We start from the raw sequence: 22639 nt of genomic DNA on the forward strand, positions 1-22639 counted from the left end.
AACTGAAGGGTTAGGACATATTTATAAAAAGGTAAAAATAGAAAAACAAACAAAAAAACTCTCTCTGCCATATTGATTCATTGCCTCATTAGCATCTTGCCAATGGCGCCTTTAAAGAACTGCCCCTTCACACTTGGCCATGTGCTTTGAGTGGGAGCTTAGCTCCCCATCCCTACCACGGCCACAGTGATGAGTTCATGGAAGGCACACCATGCAGTTCATGTCAGTAAAAAGCAAGGATTTGTTTGGGGGCTCTGAGATAGAAACTTCCTCTCTCCTCAGTGGAAGTTACCAAGAAGAATGCCCTCTCATCCTCTGGATGGGATGAGGTAGTGTCTAAGATTAGCATGGCCTTACCCATTTCTGCTACCTGGAAGTGAGAAGCACTGAAGATAAATAGAAATGACATCACGTGACTCTGAATCAAATGGGATCTGAATCTAGAACTATCTCCAGTTATATGAAACAGAATTCACTTTTTACTCTAAGACAGTTGGAGTTGAGTTTTCTGTCCCTTATAACAAAAGATTGCTAACTGATATTCCATTAAAATGGAAGCAGTTGAATGTGCCAGTAGATCACTACACCAGATGTGCTACCCTATCCAGACTAAAGTTCAGATTCTGTTATGGTAACCATTATTCTAGATCATCTCTCAAGAAAGAGTGTGTCGATTCATAGACTCAGTGAACACTGTTGCCGCGATGTACAGCACAGCATATGTGCAAATCTCCTGCTTGTCTGCATTGACCTGTGTTTTTAGTTTACTAGATGTGTGACCTCAAGAAGTTACTTAACCTTTTCATGTCCAGGAAAATATTCTAGATTTGCTTCCGTGGGCAATAGGCAGATATTAGAAGTACTTGCACTGGAGCAGTAACAAGTTAAAGAGATGTTTAGGAGGATTATTCTGGAAGAGATAGACATCTTGCTCATTTCCAGGGTTTTGAATATTACATTTTTAGTGTTTTACTTGTTTGAAGGCTATTTCCTCCCTCTTTAGAGAGCAAATTCCTTGAAAGCAGGGAGTGTATGTATTTGTTCACCCAGAACCTACATAGTCAGTACCTGGAACATAGTAGGTGATCCACAGATATTGGTTGAATAATTACATTATGGATGGAGGAAGAATAGAAGGACAGAGGGAATGGAGAAAGGAAAAATAAGAGACAGTAGCTGCGACCCCTCTGTGCAGCACCCAGACTTAGGACGGTGGCAAGAGAAGGAGAAGGCATAAACCTGACAGATGCTACCAGAAGTTAACAGTTTGTTGACTGAATGGAAAAAACTAAGGAGAAATGGAGAAGAGTAAGGTTTCCCGCTTAGGAGGCTGAAATCATGTTTATCCCATGAAGTCTACGGGAAAGTTAGGATGGGGAGGAGCTGGAGGGAAAGAAGAACTTGATCTGGGGGAATATTCTTATGAGTGGAGAATGTGTCAATATGGAAATGTCTTGCAGGAAGCTTGAAATAAGGGGCTTGGGGAAATACTGGACTGGGAGGTGTCAGGTTGGAGGGCACAGTAAAACCCTGAGAGAGGATTATGTCCCCAAGGGAGTGAGAACCGAATGGTGTCAGCTCGAGAAGAGAGGAGGCACCAAGAAATGAGGCAGAGCTGGACAGACTGGAGGACAGGGCGAAAGTGAGGAGAATGTTCTGTGACAGAGCAAAGACTGAAAATGACAAGAGAAGCATTGACATATGTCAGTAAAGCACAGACTTACTTATCTAGGATTTCTGGCAAATTAATGCAGGCTGTTTCAATAAGTGCTAATTGTCTAAATCAGTCACTTTCAAACTTTTTTATTGTAACCCTACTATAATAACATAATAGTAGGATGATTTCCAACTCTAAGAAATACATCTTATAATATAACCCAGGATACACACACACAGACACGTACAATTGAAACAGAAGTTTCCCTAATTAATGCTTACCTTCACCGTGTACAATTCACTCAGACAGTTTTCATCTGTTTCATTTTTAAAATGCTGATCAAAACACATTAAATTGACTTTTGTCTCCAGTAATATGTCATGGCTGGAAGTTTAAAAAGGACTGGTCTATATAATGGTTATGTAGAAAATGTAATGAGTTTGGGAAAAGAGCACATGTTGAGGAAATTTAATTTCCAGTAAGGCAAGTAAAGATTTTAAAATCCATGACAGTATGAAACATATCTATCTCTAAGGGTGCCATGCTCTCATACGTCACAATTTAGAAAAGAGAGAGAATTAAAAGGAAAGCATTTTCTTTTCCAAAATATCATGCAAACACATGGCGTCTCTGCTTGTATGTGAAGTGTCAGTTTAACAACTTTCAAGAGAAACTTAAGGCTTCAGCTTTGGATGCTGGTGGAGGGTGTAATTAAGAGCACTCTGGCTTTGGAAATGGATGGACCTTGGCTCAAATCCTGGTTCTGACACTTACTAGCTCTGTGCCCTTTGCCAAGTTTCTTAACCTTTTTGATTTTCCGTTTCTTTGTCTGTAAATGAGCATAACAACATTTACCCTACGTGATTGCTGTTATGGTTAAAAAAAAGCCGCGTTACTTACTGTACTATGCTTAGCACTTGGTGGGCATGCAATGAATGGCAATCGTGATTGTCCGTGGTGATGAGGGTTAAATTATAGACCATCTGTAAAGCTCCTAGCACAGTGCCTGGCACAAAGCAGCAATTAATATTCATAACCTTTCCATGACCGCAACAAAGAGTAAAAGTAGAGCTGTAATCCAAGTTCACAGAAGTATACAAAACAGTTATATGTTTTGTCTTGCACAGAATGTTTTTAGAAAAATGTCTACTGGGTAAAGCAAAGCACATTGACAACATTGATGCTATTGGTCAGATTGTGTCTCATTTGTCTAAAATGAAAAATGATACATCACTGAAATGGCATTATTCTTTATTACCCCACCTATAGAACTAGTAAAATGCTCACAATGCATTCATTCATTAAGCCTAAATTTATTAAGCACCTATGATGCCAGGCACTGGGGATAAAGACACAACACAAACCAATTTCTAGAAGTACAATTAAAGTAACCAATAGTTCAGGTCCCTCCCGACCCAGGTAGCCAACCACCATGGCCCATTGATATCAATGTTATCCCTCGCATTTTGTCTCTAACTGATTCTATTCTAACTTTCCTTACTAAGTCAGAAAGCAGGCTTAAAGATCCTTTGTTGGCATTGATAATAGCTCTGTGACCACTTCTTGGTGATCTACTGTTGATGTTAAAATCCTGCACCATATTCAAGAATTCCTTTTCTTTTACAGTTTCTTCCTTGGGTTGCCTCAGGGTGGCTCTAACTGGACTAGCCCCTAATCTACCTGTGTGTAATCTTATTTCCATGTCACTGTTATTTTTGCTTGCCGCTGACAAAGTAGACAGTGAAGTTGGCCGAGTATCACACCATTTGAAGAGCAAAATGAAAATTTCGGCAGGGCGCGGTGGCTCACGCCTGTAATCCTAGCACTCTGGGAGGCCGAGGTGGGCGGATCGTTTGAGCTCAGGAGTTCGAGACCAGCCTGAGCAAGAGCGAGACCCCATCTCTACTAAAAATAGAAAGAAATTATATGGACAACTAAAATATATATATACAAAAAATTAGCCGGGCATGGTGGTGCATGCCTGTAGTCCCAGCTACTCGGGAGGCTGAGACAGGAGGATCGCTTGAGCTCAGGAGTTTGAGGTTGCTGTGAGCTAGGCTGACGCCACGGCACTCACTCTAGCCTGGGCAACAGAGTGAGACTCTGTCTCAAAAAAAAAAAAAAAGAAAGAAAATTTCCCTTCTTTTCCTATTTTTCAACCCCCTTACCTTCCTCCCACTAGTTGCTGTATTTTCTGCTTGAGATAGCTTTCAAATAAATAGCCATCATGGAAATCTGGTGAAAGAATGGTCTTTATTCAGATATACGGCATCTGCAGAAACTTTCAAATAGCTTTTATTGGGAGTAATGCAATTTTTGTTAAGAAAAATGCCTGCTGAGTGCCTGCTATGTGTGAAGCTGACAGGTCCGCAAAGAAAAATCTCTTCATCAAGCAGTGTGGAGTCTAAGAAGGGAGATGGTTATAAAGGGTGGAATGGCTCACAGGGTGTCCGGGGGAAGGTCCATGAAGTTACATCTCATTCTTAAATTCACACGTTTGGTGATTCAGTTCTTATTGTTCTTTCAGATGGTTTGGTTTGCAAAAATTAGCCAGCTGACCAGTGCCTACAATGGAAAGAATATGCAAAATTTGGAAAGTCAGGAATCTCGGGGTAATAGACTTCTCACATGAGAGCACAGTTACTGAAAACAGTACAGATCTGATGGACATCAAACTCTTCATTTCCTTCCTGAAGGACCTTTTTCACTGCTTGAGCAACACGTGGAGGTCTTTGGTCTTGGAGAGAAATATGCTCTCAATTCTATTCAACCACTTGATAATTTAGACATGCCCTAAACCAGATACCCGAATCATCTATCTGAGGGCCATACCTATGGTAGACCCCGATAGATCGAGTTTTATAAAAGGGGCTGCTGTATACTCATTCACTGTGCTGTCATGTGTAAAGATGATCATGTGTTCTTGCTGTAAGACAGACATCAAAGTCCATGCCAACGTGCTTCCAATCAGACATGCTCGTTGTTAGGTCTGGAGTTGAGAGAGAGACACACGAAGCCTCAGATGTAGCAAAATGCTGTTTATTTTGAGCATCTGGGTGTAGATGGGTGGAGACGAAAAAGCATCCACCCTGAGGGAGAGGAAAGCCTTGGGTTTTTCTGGGGGGAGTGAGTAACACCTGCAGAGACAGGGGAGGGGGGTAGCTTCATCCTTATCAGGAGGGATAGGAATGCCGGTGTGTCGCTGCAGCTGTCTGTGGTCAAAATTAGATTTATAACCTTGGACTCTTCACACTACTGTGGCTTTTGTTTCACAGTCCTTATGCTATTTTTCGGGTTCCCATTCTAAGTAAACCTAACACTCGTCTCACCATGTTTCACACTCTATAAAGCCATATGATCAGAGCAACAATTTTCCACAACTTGCCAGATTTCTTCCTGGCAAGCCACCATCTAAATTGAGAGCTGCTTGGACAATATTTATTTCTGAATTTAAATATGAATTTAAATTTCTGAATTGAAACATAAATGGCACAGCTAATTGGTGGCCATAACCGTGTGGAAGCCATTCTGTCCTAGGATCATACATCCACCCCCAAGGAGTCCTTGTGCCATTCTTTGGAAAAGAGAGTAGCAAATATTTGTGGGGCTTTAAATATTTTTCACTTGTCAAGTATGACCAGCACAACCAAACTCTACATATACGAGGAGAATCTATTTTTCTAATCTCACACATCTGGACTACCTCCTGTGTGTCTAAACACAGGCTGTTGAGACTGGGACCATCTAACAGTTCTCCTGTCTGAAATTCTTGGTAGTGGTGGAGGGACGGGGTGGAGAGTGTCAGGTTCCTGATCCATGCGTCTACCCTTCCTTGCTCATGTGGATGGCGTGTGTGTTTTGTAATTTTGGACTGTGAGGGGCTTTCTCAGTAGCGACCCAGTCCATGCTGAGGTTGAGTGCATGTCCCTCTGGAGAGGTTTTGTGTGTGCTTTGGTTGGGGTCCCCAGGGTTATCGCTGGCCTAAGCCACTTTTTATTTTGGCTTCTGATCTGGAGGGCAGACCACGCAATAGTGGTTCAATCTGAGCATGAGACCTCCATGAGGTGGGCTGTGGTTGTCAGTTCTCAGGGAGCCTGATTTGTCCCCTGGCCCTAGCGCGATCCAGGCTGAGGCAGATAAGTATCTTAGTTGCCTCTACTTTCAAGGAGGAATTTTTTTCCTGGTCTACTCTTTTACCAAAGGCTGGTCCTTTGAGAGTTCCAGCTTTCTGTGAGAGTCTCAGTTCCTGTCTTCCTACTCCCACTTCATGAAGCCCTAGGGCTCCTTCTGAACCCGACACCATGCTACTGGTCACCTCCGCTCCCTCGGGGCAGCGCCGAGGCTTGGCTCTGGCTTTCAGATCCTTCTGTGTGTCTACCCTGAACAATTCCTTACTTTCTTGAGAACTCAGCTATTCATTTAGAAGGATATTTGTTATGTTTTACTCAGAATTTCTAAGTTTTTAATAATGAAAGAGTGTTTTCAAGATATTTTGTCTGCCAAGAGCACATCATCACCATCATCTGAGAGAATTCAAATGTCTGCTGGTGGGTGAAATATGCCTGTCTATATTCAAATAGGAGTGAGGAGAAGGGGCCTCTGTCCTTTAGAAACTTACAGAATTTTTTTTATGTCTATCTCACTCAGCTCCGAGAACTGCTCATTCAGTCATTCGCTCAATTATCCTTCTGTTGATATCTCCTTCAGTAAATACTCAGTAAGTTCCTATTGTCAGGCTTTCATTCATTTCTTCAGCAAATATATATTGTGCACAGCGTCTGCTCCGTGCCAGATAGGTGCTTGTGCTCAGCAAAAAACACACTAGCTCCTATCTTCATGGGGGACACAGATATTCACATAAATAAGTATAAAACTGCAAATTCACAGAGTAAATGTGTATGGTGCTGTGAGATATGTAATGGCAGATTTGTCCAACTCAAGCTAGTAAAGACTCATTTGGAGAAGTGAAATTAGAAGCAAGAGTGGCTTTCACTGAGTGAAAGGGGAGTGATAATTGTTCCAGATATGGAACAGTATGTGCAAAGGCCCTGGGGTGAGGATGAAGGACTAAACGAAGGGTGGTGAAATGGAAGAGGAAATAGAAAAAATATGATTCCAGAAAAGGCTGAAAGGAGATAGGGCCAAACCATGTAATCTGTGTTAAGGAGTTTTGTGTTTCTTGTAAGAGCCACCAAAGGGCTTTATTTATTTATTTATTCAGAGACAGGGTCTTACTCTGTCACCCAGGCTAGAGTGCAGTGGTGTGATCATAGCTCACTGCAACTTTGAACTCCTGGGCTCAAATGATCCTCCTGCCTCAGCCTCCCAGGTAGCTAGGACTACAGATGTGCACCACCACACCTGGCTAATTTTTTTTTTTTTTTTTTTTTTTAGAGACAGGGTCTTGGTATGTTGCCCAGGCTGGTCTTAAACTCCTGGCCTCAAGCGTTCCTCCCATCTCAGCCTCCCAAAGTGCTGGGATTACAGGTGTGAGCCACTGTGCCTGGCCCACTGAAGGGTTTTAAACACTGGAATGGCACATCCTAATTTTCTTTCTGAGACCTTAAAAGATCTTTCTGACTTCAGTGAGGAAAACAGATTTGACGAGGCAAGAATGAGAATGGAGACCAGTTGGGCGGCTACTGCGGCAGACCAGCTGAGAGTTGCTGGTAGCTCAACCCAGTTTTGGCTTTGTAGGTGGGAAGACATGGGCAGAATTGAGATTTATTTAGCAGGTAAAATTATTAGGAAGCAGCAGAGAGATGAGATGGGAGTAATTCCAAAGTTTCAGGCTTACGTAACTAGATAAATGGTGGTATCTCTTTGCTAAGATAGGGGACACTAGAATGAGGCAAAGTTTGGTGGAAATGCCATGGGTTTTTCTCTTTTGGACATATCAAGCTTCAGGTGTGTTTGAAACATCTTAGAGGAAAAGATCAAGAGGCAATTGGATATATGGGTCTGGTACTCAGAGAAGAGCTCTGGGGATATAAACATATGAGTAATTTGCTTGTAGATAATCATTTAACTGGTGGGCCTAGATGAGACTTCCTAGGGAGAGATTATAGATGATCCCTTGGCTATATCCCTTGGGACATGGAGGTTACTGATGACCTTAATGGGAGCTGTTTTGGTGGTGAGACAGGGTGAGAAGCTTGGAGTAGGATGTAGAGAGAGTGGGAGCTAGGAGATGAAATCAGTGAGTAGAGACAGGTCTTTCAAGAAGTTTGCCAGTGAAGTTATATAAGGCCTTAATAAATTTTTAAAGGAAATATATCACTTAATTATGATTGGAAGGCAGAATCTATTAAAACAGGGAGTCAGTGGAAAAACATTGAAATGGTTTCTTGGTAATGAAGAAAAGGTAGCCAAGGCAGAGACATAGCCTGGCACAGAGAGGACTCAAAGGCACCGAACCAATATTGAACTGTAATCATAGCTAACATTGATCGAGCTTTCACTACTCTGCCAGTGCCATTCTGAATGCCCCACATGTAGTAAGAAACTGAATCCACAGCAATTCTATGAGGTGGGTATACTCATTATCTAATAAGGGACATGAGGAAGCTGGTCCCCAGAGAGAGAACCTAACTCGCCAGGGTGCGAGAACAGTGATTTGAACCCAGGCAGTCTGCCTGTAGAATCCATGTTTTTTTTTTTTAAATTCTTTTATTTCATTTTTGATTAACAAATAATACTTGTATATATTACATATTTATGGGGTACAATGTGATGCTTTGATATATGTTTACATTGTATTTTGTTTAACAAATCCATTGCCTCACATACTTACTATTGTGTGGTGAAAATATTTAAAATCTACTCTGTTAGTAGTTTTGAAATACATCATTCTTAACCACTGTGCTATATTGCTTCTCAATATAGGTATGCATGATAAAGTATTTGTGTCATCCATGAACCAAGATATGGGCTCATCCATCTGCAAATATTGAAAATGTTATTGGTTATGTAACCACTTTGGGGCAAAAGTATAAATTAACGCTGACTCAAAGACATTGTTAAAATTCCTTCTTGGCTTTGTATTATAGAACAAGACAGGCATACATGGACACGGGAGTGTCATTAGAGCAGCTTTAGCTTTAATTGTGTCCTTTAATAAATGTGTACATGTTATTCATTTAACTACACCTGTAACTGTGTGGCGAACTTGCTGCTGGGAGTGGAATAGGTAAGTGGAATTCACAACAGTCTGAAGCCACTTGCATCTCTCTGCCGAAATGTGTCATCTGTGAATTGCATTAACCCATATCCAAGAATAGGTGACCTTTTTTCGGGTCCCTGGGGATTGGCTTTAACTACAACATGTGTGTGTTTCTTTTCCTCCTAAGGGTTTAACAACACCGAGAGAACATGTGACAAAGAGTTTATTATACGGAGAACAGCCACCAATCGAGTACTGAACGTCCTCCGCCACTGGGTCTCAAAGCACGCACAGGTAATTCAGTGACCTCGTTCATTACTCTCAAGGATTTTTTTAAAGTCGTTACCCATGTAAAATAGCTCCTGATTCTTTGGAGGTAAAAGTTCGAAACCTTGAAATTGGAACGTAGGAAGGGAGCAAATAAGATAGACACGCAGATCAAAGCAGACACACATGTCTTGCCAACATCCACTTTTTCAGATCTACAAATGACATGACACGGGGAAACAGGGCTCCTCTCCCCCTCGTCTTCTGAGGCAGCAGCACAACCTGTGAGCACTAAGAGCCATGGTGGGGCCACTGTCCTCTGCCCCCCGGAGCACCTTTCGCAGCCAGAGACCCTCTGGTGTCTGGTCAGGAAGTGTTTTCTCATTCAAGAGATATTTTGCTTCGTGCCCTTTGATGTTTTGGCTCCTAGTACTGTTTTTAAATCGTGTCCCACTGCCAGGACACCCACATGTTATCTATTTATGTGTTTTTTCGTGCAAGTTTGTAGAATTTATAGCCCTTTCACAAAACAAAGTCAGGCCGCATTTTGCCTCGCTGGTTCATCGCGTGCACAGTGCTTTTCTCACCCACCGCCAAGTGACAGGCAGGGCCCTCCTGGACCACGGCTGCAGGAGAGTTTTGGAGAGAGAGAATGGAGCCCTGCGTGGCTCGGATCAGAACATGTGAAGCATATAAAATTGTGGGCTAGCTAATGAGTACCGCACATGATACGAGAAAAAGAGAAGGTGCTCTTGGGTCTTTATTGTATTCTCAGAGGCCGTCACGGGGCTGCTGCACAGTCCTTGGTAATGACCACGTGTTTGATAGGGTCACCACAAGGGCCAGGCTCCCGAGAACCCAGTGGTAAGAGAATGTACTAATTAGGAAAAGTGGGATTTGGGCCTCACCACCAGTAAGTCCATAAAACTTCTCAAATAAATAAAAATGGGTCTTATGGGACTCAAATGCCAAGACTCATCCTTAGCTCGTTAGGAATGTTTAGTCTCTCCTCTCTGTAATCTCAGCGAGCTGCTGGGGAATGCATTTTGCCTCATCACAGATAAAGCACCATAAAGGGGTTTCTCCCCTGTCTGATTGTCCATCCCACTCCTCTCTGGTATTCTTCACCCAGCATCTTGACATCTAATTCCTGGGGCCCACAGTGGCTTCCGACATGCACAGTAGCTTTGACAGAGGCCGAGCAGGTTGTCTTCCGCAGCCTCAGCGTGGCCACAGCCAGTGCATGCCAAGAGGCGCCAGTGTGCCCCCGCTGGGGTGTGCCTGGCCTCGGCTCCCCTCCTCGCTTCCAGATCCTCTCTCGGGAACCCTCCACTGGCTTTCCTGTCAGACCTACTGCCTTTTCTCAGTCCCCCGCACCCTCTTTCTCTAATTATCTCAAACAAGAATCTCTCCTAATTCATGGATAACTCTTAGCTAGAAAAGTACCACCAAGCAAAGGACAATGTGCTGGGATTGTTTTATTTTTGCCAAGAGAACTCATAGATGGGGAGAGATTGGTGCACTGAGCCCCTCACTTACAATAAAGAGTGTTATGTAAGCTTTTGTCATCTGAATTGTGTGACAGCTCAGTTGTTCAGACAGACAGTTCAGATGCGTTGTGACCCAAGTGACTTCAGCTGCGTTCATACGTGAGCAAGAACTTCTGTCCCCAGTTCTGAGGAGCGATCCCAGCTCCTCGGACTCTACGTGAGGGGCACACGTGAATGGTATAAACCGCTCAGGCGTTCGGTCTGTTCTTCTGCCGTGACCGTTGTATAAAGTACAGACCCCGGCCGTCTACTTCGCTGATGTCCCCAAGGACATTCTCACCACAAACTCATTTGTCTTTTCTTACTTTCCTTGCATCTGTGAATGGCCTTTGGGGATCTGAGGTTGGTTTCTGAGGTCCTGGTGTAACCTCATCAGGTGTAAATCCTATCACCTTCCTCGTCCCAGCGAGTTCTCAATCATTCTCTCTATGCAAGTGTATGACAATGTGCAGGATGTTTCTGGTACATTTCCACTTATTGGCCGTTGCTTTAGGGCTTTTTTTTTTTTTTTTTTTTTGCCGGCTTGAGTGTCCAGGTTTCCTTCCTTCCCTTTACTGACTGGCCTCTGGCCCCCTGGTGGTCATTCGGCCTCCAGAGTGGGCAGTCTGAGTAAGCCGGGCAGGCTCTCGGGAACAGGTTAGTAAACAGCAGGAATAGACAGAGCTGCTCTCAGCTTACGGTGCTGGGAACCACGTTGTGTGGCCACTGCCTCCTCTCCCTGACCCTGGGCGTAGCGTGAGCCATCTCAGCTCAGGGGAGGTGTGAATGTGGTCCCTGACTCCAGGGACCTAAGAAAGCGAACCATTATGCTGCTTAAAGAATAAAAACTCATTTTGGTACCTTGATCCAAGTTTATCTAAAGATCTTTGCTCTCCTAAGGCAACATCCAGCTATAAGACGGGACTGCTGCTGAAAACCTGCACTGTAATCTGACTCTGCCAACTAACCCTCACCTTTATTGTCATTGGTTTTCACATCATAAAATGAAGGGCATGGAGAAGATGGTTTTTAATTATCTGATTCACTCTGTTGAGCCCACTTAAGGAAGAATGTAACATTATTGTGGTAACCTGATTACTTTGAATCAGTAGCTTTTAAAAAATGAGTAGAAAGTTGTACTCCTTTCAAAAATACAGCCACGCATGGTGACAATTGCATTTTTTCTCACATGGCAAACTACCCAAGGACACCACTTCAATTTATGGAAACAGAAAAGCTACATTGAAGGCCCAAGATGTAGATTTGTCCCCGAATAATCCAGAGAATCAAATCTACCACAAATAGACATCATGTATTTATTCCTCATAAAGGGTAACTAATGTTGGCAGATACTACCCTGAACTTTATTCAGGAGAAATACAAAGTTGCACAGGTATTGGGGATGGGGGTAGGGTGAAGGGGTTTCCGGAGAAATAAGAGTTCCCTAGGATATTGCCTCCTAACTCTACCCCACATGGTGCTAAAATAGCCTTTCTTCTCCTGGAACCTTCTAGCCTTTTCTTTAGTTAATATTTGGTGAGGCTAGAATGTTCCGTTTTGGGGAGTTCTAAAAGTCTTCATTTGTTGATACATTCTGGCCTGATTGCTCCTCGTTTTGTTATTCCTCCTCACTCATTGTTGCCTGGTTAGTTGAAAGTGAAGCCACAGGACCAAGCTGGGTTTCTCCCATATGCGCCTTGTGTGTGGATCAGCAGACGGTGCAACAGCCCAGAGCCAGGGGGACCTGTGTGGGTTTCTCGTCTGTCTGTTTGTTTGTTTTAGAGACAGGGTCTCACTATGTTTAAGACTGGGCCAGTCTGAAACTCATGGGCTCAGGTGATCCTCCCGCCTCAGCCTCCCACAGTGCTGGCATTACTGGCGTGAGCCACCTCGCCCAGTGTTCTTATTCCAGCCCTGCCACCGCAGCTCCTGTGGGGCACTGAGCTGTCTCTCAGCCTCTTTGGGTGTTAGTTTCCTCTTCTGAAAATGAGAAAAACCATCCCTGCTCTAGCTCTCCCAAAGATGTGATGAAAATTAAAGGTTATGTTGAATTAAACGTAAATTACAATATAGATGTCTGTGACTAAATCTCTTACATCTAAGGACAGGAGAGATGCATATTTTATCTCCATACAACTAGCTGGTAAGGTCCTTGCAGAAAGCCTCATCTCATTCATCTTTGTATCTCCTTTCACGTAGTTCTGTGACACTGGCCCCATGACACATGCCCAGTAAATAGTTGTCAAATCGAGTTTATGTTTTAATGTTTCTGTTGTTCATTCCCTCCTGGATGTCATTTTCTAGCCTTTAAAGTTTCCACAATCAGCCAAGACAGAGACTATAACCACTAATGAACCAGAAATCAGGGCTGTGTGTGTAGACGATCTAAATAAAGGAAGTGTTTTCATTAGGTGCCCACATGCTTCTCGAGCATCTCCTGCTGGGAGGCCTTCTGTGTCATTTACACAATTCCCAGGTCCCTGCAGCTGTTGGAGCTGCAGAGCTTTTAACCAGATGCTTCCATGATTGCTTTTGTCTTCTGTGCACAGACAGACGGGTGAGGGACTTGGAGGCCGGCTAGAGACAATTCTGATCCACGCTCGAGTCTCTGTCAGAGGCCTTGCATGTATAATCTATAGCAATTTCAGTTTTCCTGAATTATCTTACTGACCAACCGATTCTGAAGAGATACCTGTCCATTTATTTGAGGGATTTCACAGCCCCTGGGATGACACTGATAAAGGAGCCTGCAGCTGTGCCCACAGGCTACAACTGGCATCATCAGACTCTGGGTACTGTCTCAATGACAATGGCCGAGGATGAAACAATCACACATTTTCTTATTGTAGGCTTAGGGGAGTGTTTTAAAAACATGAGATCGGACAAAAATGACCTACTTACATAAAACTCTCCTTCCCAAAGGGGTTTGTAGAGAGATCGTTGCTATTCCTTTTTCTGTTTTCTCACCTCCTTGATTCATTCAGTGAATAAGACCTGAGCACCAGTGTGTGCCAGGCACGAGAGTGGCTGTGAGAGCGAGCAGGGTCCCTGTGGTCTCCACCTCCAGGAGCTTCCAGACACCGGGCAGAGACACCCGCTATGAGCCGTGTACTCGGTGCAACTGCGTGTGTGTCAGGCTGTTAGATCTGGTTCTTCTGACTGTCTCAGACTCCCAGGCGGAGGACCAATGGCACAGGAGGAGGTACAGCAGGCAGCAAAAGCCCGTATATCCGTAAGGGAGCTACTAGGCCACCTAAGCAAGACGAGCTGAGAGCTGGTGAAACCAATCGTGCCAGCAACTGTGATCACCCACCAGTGGGAAGTTGAGGCAGGACAGGGAGGGTGATTTCCAGAGTTGTCAGTGTACATTCTCTGCCACCATGGGGCAGGGGAGGACAGGCTTCCTTTTCATGTCAAGCCACATGAGAGACACTTCAAGGACACCCCCCAGCTAGCCTCCCCCGTGTAAAGGAGAAAGGTGCTTGCCAGGCAACGTGAAGAGAGGCGGGTGCACTGGCAGTGAGCGGCATTCGTGAGCACTCTCGTGAACCAGGCGGACCCGTGGGGTCCCATCCGGGCAGCCTGCATCCTGCCCAAGAAGACTGCTGGAGGGGTGGTGTGAGCCCCATACACAGTGTCGGGGGAAGGTGTACTACTGGCAGCCTGGGCCTCAGGGAGTTGAAAGTGACTCACGGGAGGACAAACATTGCCTGGGCCAGGGGAGCTGGCCTTAGGTCTCCATCGGAGAGCTCTCCCAAACCCCACCGAGGTGCCCGCAAGAGGAAGGGCTAGCCACTGTGCACTTGCCACATCCAGAAAGAGCCAGGGCCAGGCTCCCACTGTACCGTCACCTCAAACTGCGTCCCTTTCCCCGGACCTGAGCTGCAGGACCTGAAGCAATAGCAAGCAAGTGGGGGAGGTGGTGGAGAGGACAGAAGGGGCCCCCGTGCAGGCTGCCACGCTGGAAGCAGGCCAGGCCAGGGCAGGAGAAAGACTGAACTGAAGCTTTGATTAATGTACTGGACTGGATGTTTGGATTGTTAAAATGAGACCATTCTTGTAACTAAAAGGTACTGGAGGACTTGGGTGCCTGCCCAGAACTGCATGCAGGGTGACCTACAGAGCAGTGTCCTGGAGCTGGCAAGAAGCAGCAAGGCTGTTTGATGATTCCGTCATTGTTTTGATACAGGAACTGGTCTCTTGGGAGAGCGGTTTCACAGAATCTATCAAAACAGCTGAGATATTGTATTTCTAACTCGCTTAGATCCTCGTACATTCATTTTATGGTAACAAAGAGGTGTGTATTTAGCTGATAATGAAGAACTCTTGAGTTTATACTTAAGTTTATATGCTTTTGTGGGTTTTATTGAGATATTACATACTTCATATAAAGGGCACTCAAGTGTGCAGCTCAATACTTTCTGCGTGTCTGCATACCCACATAACTACCACCCAGATCAACATCTGGAACCTTTCCTGCACCTGAGAGGGCCCCTCCCAATCGATGTCCTTCTTCCTGAGCATTGCCCAGTGTCCTATTAGTTTTAGTATTGTTCTTATTGACATTATGCACTTTTTATATATTCAGAATAAAATCCTTTATCTGCCAAATCATATTCATTTCCCCAGTTTGTTCTTTTACTTTTAGCTTTGCTTATGATACTTTTTACATATATACACCCTTTTCCCATCATAAGAGGGTTTTATATATACTTTGTCCTATAAACATACAAGCACTCACACACTCTATCAGTCTTTTGTTAAAATATATATTCCATAACACTTTCTGAACGCAGTTACCAAATAAGTGTAGTCTAAGGCACAAGACAGGAATTCGCAGCTATTGCCACGCTGCTCTGTAGTCACTCGTGGCAGCTGAGTCCGTATCTGCAGGCATCACAGTGAGAGTTGAACCCAGGCCCAGGCTGTCTGTGCAGTGCCGGTGTCAAAGCCAGAGTGGACGTTGGAACCCTGTAGGGGACACGGTGGGGCTACAGAGTTGGGGTGATCTGGGCTGAGCGCCCTGCTCTGGCGTTTGTTGGCTGTGGTCTGAGCAAGCGATTTAGCTCCTCTGGGGCTCCATTTCTTCCTCTGTAAAAATGGGGAGAATTCCACTTTTTCCTCGTGGCGATCGTGAGGATTACATGAGGTAGAACAGAGGAGCCGTTGCAGGTGGGTGCCCGGGTAGAGGTGGCCTTGTGAAGGTGGTGTCTGGCCAAACCCTGACCTTTAGGCAGGCAAATGCTGTTGTCCTCACCGGACCAGTGAGCCAAGTGAGTGTCAGAGGGGTTCAGCGGAACTGCCCAGTTACACGTTCTATAGTCTTGTGTCTAGCACAGTGGCCTCTGGCCACATGGCGCTAACACTGATCACCTGCAATGTAGCTAGCGTGGCTGAAAAACTGACGTCTTAATGTTATTTAATTTAACTAAATCTAAATAGCCACATGTGACTGACTAATGGTTGCAGTATTAACAGCACAGTTCTAGACCTCTCAAACGCACAACAGGGAAACAGACCTGGCTCCCAAAAGCCCCCTGAAACAGGGCCCTGATGGGGTGAGCCTGCTGACGGGGGTGCCTTTGTTAGGTTTATGGAGAGGAGAGCCAAACCTGTATGGAACGTCAGTGGTGGGGTTCTAGATCTCAAAGAGAAGACAGGAGCTTTTTCCCAGTAAGGAAACAAACCAGTGAGCTTCCTTCTGTCTTGCAGCCCCAGGCCATGGACCCACTGAGGTGGAAAGGTGGGTGCTGGTGTGGTGGCCTCTATGTAGTGTGTTCAAGGATCTCAGGGATCAGATTTTCCCAAAAATGTATGTTTTACACATACATTTCTGTTTGTTATTTTGACAGATGATAGAATAACACAGAATAAAATTAAAAAGGGGCCCCTTTTTAATTTTTTTATTTCTTGCCATTGCTTAGCAAAACGCAAAATTCAGCATCAAATCAGAGCACTAAGTTCAGATGTATTCTTTGTTCCAAATCTGAAATGGAGGCTGGGCCAGGACAAGCACAGTACAGAATTTTTGGTGTGGGTGGAGAACGAGAGGTGTAAGAAGCAGTCAGCTACTAAGCAGGCAGCTCCTGTCACCTCTCCTGACAGCTCCAGGCCTGCTGCCAGCTCTGCCCCTCCTTGTCCAGCCCTGCTCCTGCTCGCTGGCCAGGGGGTACTTTTCCGTCCACACTCCCTGCCCAGTCACTGCCCTTGGGCACTGACTGGATCTTCTCTTCTACTTGAAGACAGTCCCAGCGTGTGGAGGCCTGACCTTGGCGCTCTTGCAGGGGGAAGAATGCCTCCCTGGGCAGCAGCACTCTCTGCTGTCTGGGGTCTTCCCGCCCCAGGTCTCCTGAAGATGCTCAAGGTGTTACAAACCCCTTTCCCCAAGTCTTCACCACCACAGGATGAGGAGACTTCCAGGGGAGATGTGTCCCTAGTCCCCTGAGTGAGGAGGAAGCACTGGATTCCATAGAAATAATCTGGGAGCCTTTAGCCAGGCGTGGTAGCATGTGCCTGTAGTCCCAGCTACTTGGGAGGCTGAGGCAGGAGGATCGCTTGAGCCCTTGAGTTTGAGGTTCTGTGAGCTATGATGATAGTACTGAACTCTAACTGGAGTGACAGAAAAACCCTGTCTCCCCCCAAAACAAACAAACAAACAAACAATGTTCTAGGAGCCAGCCTGAGGTTTGATATTATTTAATTATGATATGGGCACGGGGTCTCTTACAGATGACTTGAGAACATATTCTGAATGGCAGACTCCAAAATTAAAATTAAAAAATTAGCAAATACTATCTTATTAACTATGTATCAGGCAGGCACTGTTTTAAGCAGTTTTCAAATATTGTCGTTTATTCCTGACTGTGCCCTTTTGAGGGAGGGAAGGTAGATATTGTTATTACCCCTGTTTACAGATGGAGCAACGGAAGCTCAGACAGATGAACTCGTTTCCCTGAGATTACACAATGGCAAATGGCAGTGCCAGGTTTCACACCTGTGTGGCTGCACAGTCCTTGCTCAGAACCCCTAATCTCACAGCCACTGCATTTTGACAGCCAACGCCTGAGACACGGACTGCTCAGAATGTGAAATGTAAAAACCCACTTGTGACTCAGAACAGAGAGAATGTCACGTGTTAACACTGCCAATGCCTTCCCTCTCTAATTCTAAACCTTTCCGTAGGAAAGTTACTTTTGTCCTGGACTCTATTTTGTGTTGCCCAAACAAAGGATTTGTACGTGCTAAAGGCAGTGCAGGGCGGGGCGCTGTGTCCCTTCTGAGGACCACTGCAGTGCCTCCCCGGTTCAGATGGCGACAGCAGTCGCCTGTGCAAGCCTCCCCGCCCCCGGCCGCTGGCCTGCAGGAGGCGCAGTGAGAGCTGTCCATGGTGCAGGGCCCGGAAACTCCCCCTGTTCTTAGGACATTGAGACCTTAGACATCTCCACCCTGACAGGCGGATCAGATGCTGCCCCGCTGCTCAGGGACCCAAAGTAGGGCCTATCTTCAGCCAGTGGGAGCCGATGGGGATACCAGGAACAAGAAGATAAAATCTAGTGTCAGTGTGAGATGCTGGCAGCCACGAAATATTTTTTTAATGACAAATTAGTTGTCCACTGCTTCAAACTTGCAAACAGCTTTAGACAAACACCCGGTCAGAGGATAATCAATGGCCTGTATACTTTTTATGTTAGTCTCACCCTTGTTAATTGATGCCCATTCCCTTCTAGCTGTCCACACCACTTCCTGTCGACCTCTGCCTGTCTCAGCTAAGAGATCCCAAACATCCACCAGCTACACACCAGTGTTTGTTCACAAACTCAGATTTCCCATGGGAGCAGCCAAGATGAAATAGAGAATGCTGTGTTTAATTTAATTAGTCCGGCCACTTCAGGTCCTTTTGGCCCCTTCTGATGTCCTGGGCACATAGGCTGACGTTTTCTCCACCCTACGGTGCTGGAGCTGCTGCATCGCTTCCCTGGCCTTCGTGTTCTCCTTCTCCCCCCAGGACAGACGCCCTGGGCGTCACAGTTCACTTTGGGTCTTCAGAGATTCCTGGGTCAAGAAGGACTCCTGTGAGGACAGAAATCCAGAAACCTGAACACGAGTCGGGATTCCAATGTTAGCTAGTTTCCTCATTGTAAAACTGGCAAAATGATCTGTGTAGAGTTCTAATGCACAAACGAATAACTTGTCATATTTCTCTGGAAAATACAAAATGTAAGAAACTAGTATCTGATAGGTACAGATTTTCTTTCTTTTTCTTTTTTTTATAAATCCCTAAAGATAGATTTTCATTCTCTAACTCTTTTTCTCTGGTCCAGGGAAACAACCAACCAAGTATGAAAATCCTAGTTCCTTTAACTACTTACCGAAGCTTTTTCTCATCTGGTATACATCCCCATTGTTGTCCTTTAAACTCTCCTTATGGAGAGACATTTACTTCAGGATTTATTAAGTCAGTGTGAACTAGATTTAAGCTTTCAGGAGGCTTCAGTGTCTTCAATAGAACTTATTTTCAGTTTCCATTACTTGCCAAGACAGAAATTTAGTTTTCCCTGTAGAACTAGTGGGGTTCTTTAACCTTCTGTGGATGGGTTTCATTGACAGAGAAACCACTGAGAAGCACCACATGGGATTTTATGTACATCAATAGCTTATCTCTGTCATAAGAGCTTTCTGATGCAAGTGCCGTGGGGGGGGGGTGCGCTTACTTTTCCTAATTTGCATCCCCCACTCTCATAATCACTCCTGGATCTCGGAAGCATTTCTGGAGACCATGGCATGCAGCTGAGTCCTCAGCGTGGCGAACGATGGCCAGTGACATCATCCGTCCTCATTGGATCTGGCCGGGCCTGAATCCCTGCTCTCCATCACTTTAGAGCTGCCTCAGGATACCAGTAGCTGACTTAATACTCGTGCGTCTGCTGGTTTGTTCAGGTTCCATGCTTCGGCCCCACTTGTTGCCCTTCTCCGTGTGGTCCTCTCCTCTCCACTCTGCCCCCAGATGTCACTAACCTGTAGCTTCCAGTCTCTTTGCATAAAGTCTCTCCTTGGATGAATGTCAAAGCTGCTACTTCTACCATGTTCCTGTAACTCTGAATGCGTCTTCTCCATGGGGAAGGAATGATGTACATTTCCCTACCAGCTTTCTTCATCAGTCTTTTTCCCTCTTACGGATCAGAGTAGGGAGAAAAAAAGTATAAGTAATAGACTACTTTCTAGTACTTTCCTAAGGCTTATATTAGACTTAAAGATAATTTTGTTGGCAGGTGGCATTATTTAACTAAGAAAGTTTTAAACATCAGGATTAAAGCAGGCCCTTTCAGACTTTTCTTTTTCCCTCTAGTCTTTGTCATTGTCTTGAAAGCTAAAATCCATATAAATTAACCACCTATCTAGAAATCTAATGGAAAATACAGCTTCTGGAAAAATTCTCTCTCTCTCTCTTTTTTTTTTTTTGATAAAGCTTTTTAACCTGACTGATTCCCTTTTGAGGCTTAAAGATGTAAGCTTGGGAGCTATCTGACTTCAGGGTTGTGGGTAGTATTTAAAAATTCCTGTAACCACAGCTGTTCCAAACCAGAGGCTGAATTTTATCAAGTCATTCAAATGTAGAGTCATTTGTTAGAAAATGATCGAATAAATGGTTTTCTGGATTTTTTTCCCTTCTAACTGAATTGGTGTCATTCATTGCCATTTGCCTCTTCCCAGTTATTTTTGTACTCACATATCTTCCACATTTTGCACTGTGCCTTCCCCTAGTATCCTCCCACTTTACATCTGCTAAACTAATTTCCCAAACCTCCAGTTTAAGAATTAGGTAGCATATTACCACTTGTCTCAAAGTCAAGTACCCTCCCTACAGACTTTTGTCCATTCATTCAACAAAAATTCAGGGGCTTACCAGAAGCTTTGTAAGCACTGTGCTTACCTGACTTGGGGCTTAATTATCTCCAGGTTTTACTACCTGAAATTTAAGTTCCTAGGTGATAGCCAGGTACACATTTCCTGTATATTCTGTTCCTCTTTGAAGATTCAAGAAGCTGATGAGTAAGTAATTAATGACTAATACGTGTTGAGCATGTACTATGGCATTGCTTTGCGGAGTTTAATTCCAAACTTATTGCCCTTTCTTATGTTTTCCAATTAGAATGTTCTTTTTCATTGTGTGAACAATGAGGCTTTTAAAATATTTTTGTAGTTATGCAACAGGAAATGCTGGAAACCCTGCCCTTCCGCTTTTCCAGAGAGAAGCCCTGATTCAGAGTCATTGTTGCCCAGAGGTGTCGTTAGACACAGGCAGGCCAGGGGTGGTGGCTGGTGGGCAAAGGGAGCCGTGCTATACAGGGTGCCCCACTCCAGCTTTTAGCCAGCACAATTTCCCCTGGAATAGAGCTTCAACATTGGAGTTCTGATAAAGGTTCCTCTCCTCGAAAGACTTGAAAACCACACCGGTTTAGAGGCCTGTTATCTCCAGTTCATCCAAATGAGGAATCAGAGGTGTGTGTCCCGGACCTGCCACGGCTGATCTACACACATCTTGAGATGATCACTCAGCATCTTTGCCTCAGTTTTCCAGTTTGCAAAATGGCCCAGTCTAAATCTATACCACAATTTAAATTAAATTTTTCACCTTGTGAAGTCAAAGAAGACAGAAAACAGTAGCATGCTTTTCATTTCTCAAAAATCATTAAGTCAAACCCTAGTCTCTTATTTTTGAGCCTAACACATCCTAAGACCTTCCTTTATGAGCTCTTTGTTCCGGGTTTTAAAAGTATTTGTGTGGTTTTAATACACTCTGCAGTATTTCGACTTTCCTTTTAAAATCTCTGGCCAGTGTTAGGAATACACTGTACTGATTACAATGAGAAAATTACTCTCATAATTCTCTTTATCTTCAAACTGTGTTTATTGAGTCAGACTTTCCCAATGTCCTAGAGTTCCCTTGGCCTCATGTAGTAAATTACTAATTATTACCCTGCTCTCCTGAAAGAATGAATGTAATTTCCAAAATGCCTAAGCTATCAATCGGGATTAGTTTTCAAGTGCTAGAGAATCTGATTTATTGCTTCACAGATTATTTTTCTGTTGTCTGATCTAGTCTTGTTAATGCAAACTGGTTTGTTCAGACTGGAAACCAGAGCCTCAAGATCCCTGTCTCAAATAGTACAGGTGGGAAGTAGTTCCAGGTGCAGCGACTGCTTGACGTTTCAGCCTAGCCTTCCCCAAGCCAGCCAGCACTAATCCACTGATGGCTGCTTTTCCTCAAGAGGCGGTGTGGTGTAGCGGTTAAAAACTCAGGCTTTAGCCAAGACTGCCTGAGTCCAAGTCCTGGGTCTGCCACTTGCTACCTGTGTGACTTTGGATGAGGTACTTAGATTCTCTGTACTTTGACTTCCTCATATGTAACGTGTGAATAATGATAGTGACTTTGTTGTAGGATTGCTATTGAGGATTAAATTAGGTAATAAAGTGGTGAAAATATTACCTAGCGTGGGGCAACCTCTGGCTAAGTCTTAGTTATGGCTGTAATTACTTCAGGAGTTGTTTACCAACCTAGGGAAAATCATATATGATTTGCTCATCATGTCTGAGTCAATAAAATCTTGGTAAAATAGCCCCTCTCCCACTAGCTTCTCTCTCTAGGATTCATTCTAACATCATCGCTTGACAATGTTTCGCTTCTAAGCATTGCTCGGTCCACACTCCATTCCTTGACAGTTTTGTCTTGCTCTCCGCTGCAGGTGTCGCCTCTTTGAGGTGGTTCCCAGACCTGCATCCCAGGGTGGTTTCTTTGTTCCAATCCTGTCTGCTCATTCCTGCTTGGCGAATTAGAAAACAAAAACTACACTAAATACTGCTGCTGTGGAATCTTCAGTGACATGTCAGGGTGTCTCGGGGGCCTCAGGTTCACGCACCTGGCGCGTGAGGCTTTGTGTGGTAACCTTCGGCAAGCAGCTTCTCGCCCCGGGCTCTGCCTGCCCTGCAGCCCGCGGGTCCCGCCAGGTCCCAGCCCAAGGCGGC

General features: G+C 44.6%; 1 protein-coding gene across 1 annotated transcript in view; it reads left to right on the top strand.

Annotated features, from left to right (window-relative positions):
- RASGRF2 (Ras protein specific guanine nucleotide releasing factor 2) overlaps positions 1-22639 on the top strand; it is a 216302-nt gene that overhangs the window by 171174 nt on the left and 22489 nt on the right. Inside the window, exon 18 of the mRNA XM_069492794.1 lies at positions 9007-9113. Coding sequence (XP_069348895.1) covers positions 9007-9113 — 107 coding nt within the window. The remainder of the gene's footprint in view (positions 1-9006; positions 9114-22639) is intronic.

Source organism: Eulemur rufifrons, chromosome 17 (assembly GCF_041146395.1).
Source record: "Eulemur rufifrons isolate Redbay chromosome 17, OSU_ERuf_1, whole genome shotgun sequence".
Taxonomy (NCBI): Eukaryota; Metazoa; Chordata; class Mammalia; order Primates; family Lemuridae; genus Eulemur; species Eulemur rufifrons.